This window comes from Poecilia formosa, unplaced genomic scaffold, assembly GCF_000485575.1.
Source record: "Poecilia formosa unplaced genomic scaffold, Poecilia_formosa-5.1.2 Scaffold131, whole genome shotgun sequence".
Classification (NCBI taxonomy): Eukaryota; Metazoa; Chordata; class Actinopteri; order Cyprinodontiformes; family Poeciliidae; genus Poecilia; species Poecilia formosa.
In genome coordinates, this window is record NW_006800070.1 from 379,972 (window position 1) to 388,055 (window position 8,084).

Below are 8,084 nucleotides of genomic sequence, written 5' to 3' on the forward strand. Positions count from 1 at the left end.
AAAAAAAAAAATTCAAGCTCCTCTGCCTTCCCCCAGTGAAAAATGGAAACAACAAATCAGAGCCAAGAAGAGGGTTTTAGCGCTGTCAATCACCCTCCATGTGGTGCTACTCATTCTCCCCTCAAATCTTGATTAAAGTCAGATTTTTTTTCAGTCACCCTAAACCTCTTCCCTACTTCTCCAATATAATTTTTTTATTCATTTTTACACCCCCACCTGTACAAACTGCTATTGGTCTAAATGTTTTCTATTAATTTGAACAATAAATTCTTATTTTTTAGCTCTGTCTGGACTAACCGATCCAATTACTAGTGACAAACATAAAAGAAAGCCTGACAGTTTGCTAACTTTCTGTTCTAGAAAACGCCTCCTCCTTAACTGGATAACTGAAAACATTTCCTCTGAGAGTTTTTGTACTATAGTACTTTATATATTGATGTATATTGCTTTGCATTGTACAGATAATCCACATTCTAAGTGCTATCTCCTTTTGATGTAGTTTTCTTTTACATGCAACTAACTGTGACTGTAACTAGCTAAATTAAATAACTGTTCCTTTGTTTTACAATGAAACAATTTCTATGTTTTATATGTTTGTGTCTTGGTTTGATCTGTTTTAGTGTTGTGCAGCACTTCGGTGAAACACATTTCTTTCTTATGTGCTTTAGAAATAAAATAGGATTGGTCGAAATGTTAGGGTTTATTTTTCTCCAAAGGGTAAAAGTAAAGTAGGTTCTGCAGCTCTTAACAAATTTGACCTAATTGTGGGCTGTGTTAGTTTTTTTAACCGCACATAGTGTTTTACATTTTGGTCTCACAAAAGTTTCCATGAGCCTCAAGGCTGCTTCTCTGATTAAGACTCTCAGTCAAATTACGTCGGTTGCAAATTTTTACCACACTCACCTCTGCAATGGCTAAAACGTTCAACTCTATGCTGACGATAATGTGAAAATACAAATATTTTCTAAATGCATTCTTTTTGTGTGTGTGCGTTTTCAAAACTCATCCAGACCTGGGAAAAAAAAATGCAAAAACAAAGACAAATTCTAAACTTTTCAAAAGCATGCAAAGAAAAACAACTCGACATTTGCAAAGGCAAACACACTGTTGCCGATAAAGAGGCCTGATTAGAAAAATCTGCTGACACGGCGGAAAGTCCCGTACCTGAGCGCCGCACTAAAAAGACAAGCGACAAACAGTCCGGGCAGTCCGGGCAGGCCTTGCAGCATGTCCATCACGAAGTATATCACCATCTGTTTGAGGCAAAGCTGACGTCACTACTTCCTGGAAGCTTTGGGTTTTTGCATATATGAATTTAGTCAATAGAAACCACAAAGCCAATATGACAAGATGACCTCTGTCAGTAAACAGCCTCTATATTTACGTCACATGTGATGTGAACGTTACTGTTGCACATGCAAATATCCAGGCTGTAATATTTGCATTTTTTGGCGTTTAAGAACCGTCAGGTCACATTTTTTTATAATTTTAGCTGACAGTCTGGAACCTTCTATACTACATTCGTGTATTTTAAAGAAAATAAATAAATAAATAAAAATGTCTGGAGGAGACGAGGAGGACTCACGGCATCTCTGGAAGAGCTGCCCAGCTTCTCGGAAAAGTCCTCTCCACAGTAACGTGCAAACATGACGAGGCCCATGATGCAGCTAAGACCCAGAGCCAGCTGAAGGGAAGGAAACACCATGTAGCACGACCTGCTCACACACACACAGTAAAGGTGGAAAATGGGGAACATTTTCACTAAAAAATCTCCCATTAAAGTTGGCTAAATCCCTCTTTGACACAAAAACACCTTGGTTCCATCTAGGATTAAAGTAAAATGCTTCCATTTCAAAGTTTTGCTGCATCTGATGACAGTGAAAGAGGAAGAGTGGAAATTTTGTTCTTTTTTAAAAGGAGAAAAAGAAAAGGAAAATAAAGGAAAGAAGACAAAAATAAAGGAGCTGTTTTTATTTGCAATCTGATGAGAGATCATGGATGAAAACTTAAGTGATCACCAGTTTTACTGGAATAAATCTGATAAAAGCAAACCAGAATTTGGTCCTGAACTGTAAACAAATACTGCAAACCCACGTGTTGGGTAATCGGAAACTGGAACCATAAAATTCATTCAGATAAACCGTGATTACAGCCTAATCTACCCATCGACTCAAGAGGTTTTCTGTGTGATAAGTCCATCAGCGCCCCCTGGTGTACAAACCATTGAACCCCAATGCTTCTTGCTTCACACTTTCTGGGAAAATCTACAGTGTAAAATGTTCTAGAACATGAAAATTTCTTATTTTTCTAGAAAACTTCTGAGATTAATCTAAAAGTTTCAGAGTTTTTGTAGAAAATTTTAGACTTTGCCAAATCAAAAATGTTTACATTTTTTCCATTACATTTAATGAGATTAATTAAAAAATTTCTGTGTTCCTTTTTCACAAATTTTCGATTTTCGGAGCTCAGAAATGTCCTTGTTTTTTCTAGAAAATTTCTGAAATTATTCTCAAAAAAACTTTTTGTCAGTGGAAATTTTACATCTTTTTTAAAAAATCTATCCACAACATCTGTCGGGTATAAACACGACAGATGCTTCCACATTCTGTCCCATAAGCATTGTTTTTTTTGCTAATTAGGTGATTTCTGAAAGACATTTTAAATGTAAAGAGTTTTGATAAACACTGTTTCTATTGGTTCACAATCATGCACTACTTTCTATTTCATTAAAGAACATTCTGATAAAATACTTCCAGGTTTGTGGTTGTAATGTGGCAACATGTGAAAAAACCTCTACAGGAAGCTGGATATTGATGTAAAGCACTTTAGTCTTCAGATTAATTTACACACAAATATCTGATGATAATAATAATAATAATAATAATAATAATAATAATAATAATAATAAAAACAAAATACTTCACAGCTTCTTTTTCTGTCCGCGCGCTGAGATATCTTTGGACCTGAGCCTGGTTGACTCCGTACAGGGACAGCATGAGGAAAACCCCGCCGACCCCCAGAGTCCAAAAGGTGTGTCTCTCTGTGGGATCCGGGTTCAAGCTGAATCAGAGAAAGAAAACCGTTTTTAAACTAGGGTTTCGTTTAGGCCTGCAACTGTCGATTATTTCAGATCATCTGACAATTAATCAGATTTTAAAGTTGTTGTTTTTTTGGCATATTCTGCAGATTTTTCATTTAACCACTTAACCTTATTTTATACAATATTAGAAATACATTTTTAAAATATACACTCACTTTGCTCAAAAATACTTCTAGCGTCAACATGTGAAAAGCTCGGCCCTTTATGCACAATTTATCATCAATACAGCAGCGCAGGGCTGAAGTGTTGATTAATTTGGATAACCAACTATTGACTGCAAAAAAAAGATGCTTATTAGATGATTTTTTTTTTTGTTTGAACCAGGTGAAGCTGAAACTATGCCACATCAGAAGTCTGGGTAGAAATTGTTGTTTTTTTTTTGTCTTAAATGCAAAATGTGTATATTTCATGTGTAGTTTCATCTTTATTACCGCCATGTGTGTGTTGTTTGTTCAGCAAACGGCCTCTTTTTTTGAGTCTGCATGCGCCAATTAACAATAAATCAATTACTAAATTAGTTGACGTGTATTTTAATAATGCTCAAGGCCTTAGCCTTCACTGAACTCACTCCAGGCCAGAGAGGCGGTTTCCCTCCTTCACTTTCCTCCAGACCTCCGACATTCCTCCGGTCCGCTCCACTCCCACAATGATGACGGCGATCTGCCCTGCGAACATCACGAGCGTCTGGAAGACGTCCGTCCAGATCACTGCCTTCAAGCCGCCCTGCGGGGAGCCGAGCGGAAACATTCGGTCAAACCCAACGGCCAGTGTGGACTGTTCTGTACAAAATTAAACCGAGTAGGAGTTACGGTTTCCGTCTTTCAACCTACAAGAGACATTTAGCTGTCGATCTGAAATGTTTACTGAATTAGATGTTTTCAGATCTTAAACAAGAGTAATTTATTAGTATTCTGTAATCATTTTCACATATAGTCTTCCAAGAATGAAGGGAGTTATTTCACGGACAAGGTCACAGCATAAAATCTCAAAAACAGACACATTTCTGGTGTTTTATAAAGACAGGAAATGTTTTCTGCATAATTTGGTTAATTAACTGAAAGGAGCGACTCTCTCGACACGCTAACATCGTTGCTCCAGACAGAGAGTCAGTTCTCTCAACATTCAAGTTAACTCACCAGGGTCGTGTATAAAGTGCAGACTAGTCCGGTTATCAGCACTGTGCCCCAAAGCTGAAATCCGGTAGCTGAAATTAAAACACAGCAACATCCTGAAATTCGTTTCAAACTCCGATTTAATGAATCAAATTAAAACATAAAACTTTTCTTACCTGCGTTTAGTGCGAAAGCAGGTGTGTACACACAAACACCCATGTAGATAACCTTAAATCAAGTTAAGAGACAAATCAGAAACCGGAGTGTTTTAACGAAAAAAAAAAAAAACAATGAAATACACAAAACACGCTTTATGCTTTTTCACTGATTGAACAGATTTTACTGGATCTTGCCTAGAGATCCAGTAAAAGCTGCTTCAGCTTCTTTGCAAATAAGAATGGACTAAAAAACAGAAAATTTTGACTGTAACACCTGTAAAGACAATTTATTGACTGAGTGGGTCTGAATAAAAATGCAAGCCACATTTTTCAGATTTTTTTTTGGGGTGAGGGTGTGTTGGGGAGGATGGTTGCTGGTCTACCAGAGGGCAACACATGACAGGAAATCCTGAACCAAACACTTACACCTCAGAGAGTGGCTGTATCGGCTCTAAGAAGAGTTTAAAAAACCTGAACCTTAACGTTCCTAAAGTTTGAAGGATGGTTCCTGCAAACCATCCTTTGATGGAAATCACAACTGGATGTCCATTTTGGTCCATACAAGTCTCAGACAATGTTTTATTTCACCAATAAAACTTTACAGGATGGCTGACAGATATCTGAATGCACCCACCATTTGAAAGATGAACGTTAGCGTTCCACATATCCGCACTACTTTGCTGAACCGAAGCTCCAGATACTGCAAAACAAGAACAACAACGCTGACTCATTGCTCACGTACGGCTGACAAAAATGGACTTTTTTTTTTTACACACCTGGTAAGCACTGGAGAGCTTCAGCCTGTATAACAATGGAATGAAAACATGAGCAGGAATTAAAAGCCCCAGAATGTAGGCGCAGCCGATGAACCAGTACTGGGTGCCGTGAGTGTAGATCTCGGCCGGGACGCCGATGATGGCCACGGCTGATTGGAAGGAGGCGATGAGTGACAGCGAAACAGGGAGACACCGCATGCTCCTGTCAGCCATCAAGAACTCCTGTGTGGTGCGTTGGCGGCCCCCAGACAGGGCGTAGTACAGCCCGATGCCCACGGAGGCGGCCAGTAGAAGGGCGAACACGACGTAGTCCACGGCTGAAAAGTGCTTTTGATTGGACGGGTCCATCTTGGTTTGCTTCCTGGGCCGGAGAGTTCAAGTGGCTCTTTGTGTTGCTCCTTCATGCAAATCGGAAACACTTTTCTCCACACCCATCAGTGACAACCGTCCAGAAAGCCTAAGAAAAAAAAAAGAGATTAAATATGAGAATTAAGAATATAATAATGCCAAACAAAAAGGGCACAGCAAGAAAATGGTAAAAAAGAGGAACCACCCACTGTTTTGGAAAGAATGGATATAATATATGAAGTCTATGCAATGAAAATACTGATTTTATATGTCAGATATTACTCAGAAAAATGTAAACAATATTTGAAAAAATAGAAACATTCCCTTTGTAATCAACCACCGAACATCAGTGTTGAACTCTACACATAATATTCATAATCTTGAGCTAACCCCCATATAAAATGTTATATTTTATTATTTTTCCTCCTCTTTTCTGATGTTTTTTTTTGGACCAAGAATCTCCAGAAAAAAAAACTACATAACTACAGTTTTAAAATTGTTCTTTAAATGTTGTATAAAAAATGGGTTTTGTTGTGACTTAGCTAGCTTATCAACTCTATATGAACATTACAGTCTGTCATAGACAAGGTCACACCACATCCTTGAAACTGTTTGGAAGCTGAGAAAGCTGGAAACTTTAATTTTGTTTAACTCTAAATTAAGTAGGAGGGTCAAAAGCAACTTTATGTTTTTTAGCTACAGTATAAATATAAAACAAAATACATACAAAGACGAATTTTCTCCAAGGCACAAATCGTAAAAAGTACATTCGTCTGCTTTCTCCTAACTCCCGTAATTCTTGTTGACAAGGTTACCGGATCAAAATACCTCAAAGATAGTTTGCTTCCAAGAGCGCTCACTCGGTCATGTTTCTGAAAAAACAATATGACAAAGAATGTTTGTAACACTTTGATCAAATTTCAACCCCCCAAAAATTTTAACCATTTTTAGCATTAATTTAGTCGTACCATTAACTGACTAAAAACTTATTTGCCAACTTATTAGTTTAACTTATTTACTAATATCTAACTAATTTAGAATATTTGACCGAATGGCATCACAGACTTTATGATGTAGATTTTGTTACATTGCCACAAACTTTTATTAGAGAAAAAACCAACAGGCTAATCTCTTCAAGAATACCTCAAAACCTCCCGTTTCTATTGGGTTTCCTATTCTTTGTAGGATATAATAAAAAATATAATGGAAAAATTAGCCTTGTGATATTTTTACTTTAATTAATTTAAAGTAATTTAATTAAAAAACTAAAAGTTTTCAAGTCATTTTCATTATCACACTGACTTACTTTTTTTTTTTTTTTTTTGCTTGCCAAGGAAACTTATATGTACAAAAACCACACAATAAGGTTGTGTGGATGTTAAAATATAAAAAAATGCAAAACGTTTTTCAAACTTCATGCTTAACAATATCTGTGATAGCTAAATAAATCTATGAAGCTCACCAACCAGTTAATGTTCCTAGTAAAGCTTATTATTTCAAAGTGCATTCAATATACCACAACTAACTAAAAGATTTACTTAAAACAAATACATTTGAACAGTAGAAGTAAATCAGCAAAGTGTACTCTGATTTAAAAAAAAACAACAACAAAAAAAACGTCCAGGAAGTAAATATAATACACACTGACTCACCTCAAGTTCAAGGGAGCAAGGGACATTCAGGAACTCTAAATGTGTTAAATGCAACCTGTTTGCGCATGAGTATCAGTGCAGTGGTGACATACTGCAGAAAGTTGAGCTCTTTGTTTTAATTTCTTCTGTTGAAAACATTTAACGCTGCGTTCACCTTTTACCTACAGCCAAGCTAAGCTTCTACTCCATGTGATGTAAAACTGTTGTCGATTCTCTTCCGGCAGTTTCTGACGTCACGACGGCGTAGCGTGCGCGCGCAACAACCGCGAAAATTAAAAACAACAATAAAAAGTACGGGATATTTTTCGTTTGAGTTGCTAATTTAGATGTAGCTGAGTAAACAAAGAAAAAGGTGGAAAAACATGGAGGGAGCGTCGACGAGAGGTAGGCCAGAACCTGCAAAGCTAACTTATTGTTAGCTTGAAATGAGTTTGCTTCTGAGACGCTAACATATTAGCCGTCGCTGAATTCATTTCAGGGTTTGTGAAAGTCTTTCTTACCTCCAGGTGTTTTGAGCCACCTGAGTCTGCTGGAAGTTCAGGCCCGGAGCCGGGGGAGCCAGGTCCCACAGCAGCCGAGTCGAGTGAAGGAGCTAAAAGCTAAAGTTGAAGCGTTGACCTCGCAGAGAGACCAGCTGAAGGCAGAGCTACAGATACACAAGGTGAAGCTTCTTCTGAGGCGCTGAGCCAACGCTGCACTCTTAAAAAACGTGTTCAGAAGTTGCACACAATTATGCTGTAATATTTTCTTGTTGCCTCTTTGATTCTGGTTTGCAGCTGCAGAATTTTGAATATACAGGATTTTGTTTAACCAGCAGGAAAAAAAAGATATTGGACCTGAAACAAAAGCGTGGATCAGTTTTTTTTTTGTCTCCTTCATACATTAATAATCTATTTTTTTTCTAGAGATGGAAAATTATAATACTTTTTCAGTGAGAC

At 37.4% G+C, this 8,084-nt stretch overlaps 2 protein-coding genes across 7 annotated transcripts in view; one reads left to right on the top strand and one right to left on the bottom strand.

Moving 5' to 3' along the window:
• LOC103144706 (sodium-dependent multivitamin transporter) overlaps positions 1 to 7,735 on the bottom strand; it is a 13,899-nt gene extending 6,164 nt beyond the window's left edge. For 2 of the 5 annotated variants that reach the window (XM_007561812.2, XM_016676321.1), the window contains exons 1-10: positions 7,147 to 7,236; positions 6,323 to 6,366; positions 5,147 to 5,603; positions 5,005 to 5,070; positions 4,389 to 4,440; positions 4,237 to 4,304; positions 3,669 to 3,823; positions 2,920 to 3,060; positions 1,586 to 1,715; positions 1,165 to 1,253 (exon numbers count right to left, since the gene is read on the bottom strand). In XM_007561812.2, the coding sequence (XP_007561874.1) occupies positions 1,165 to 1,253; positions 1,586 to 1,715; positions 2,920 to 3,060; positions 3,669 to 3,823; positions 4,237 to 4,304; positions 4,389 to 4,440; positions 5,005 to 5,070; positions 5,147 to 5,494 (1,049 nt within the window). In that variant the 5' untranslated portion in view covers positions 5,495 to 5,603; positions 6,323 to 6,366; positions 7,147 to 7,236. The other 3 variants (XM_007561814.2, XM_007561815.2, XM_016676320.1) reach the window with 3 other exon arrangements.
• Positions 7,397 to 8,084, top strand: part of cenpo (centromere protein O) — an 8,443-nt gene continuing 7,755 nt past the window's right edge. Inside the window, exons 1-2 of one of the 2 annotated variants that reach the window (XM_016676323.1) lie at positions 7,397 to 7,530; positions 7,653 to 7,807. In XM_016676323.1, coding sequence (XP_016531809.1) covers positions 7,509 to 7,530; positions 7,653 to 7,807 — 177 coding nt within the window. In that variant the 5' untranslated portion in view covers positions 7,397 to 7,508. The remainder of the gene's footprint in view (positions 7,531 to 7,652; positions 7,808 to 8,084) is intronic. The other variant, XM_007561811.2, reaches the window with a different exon arrangement.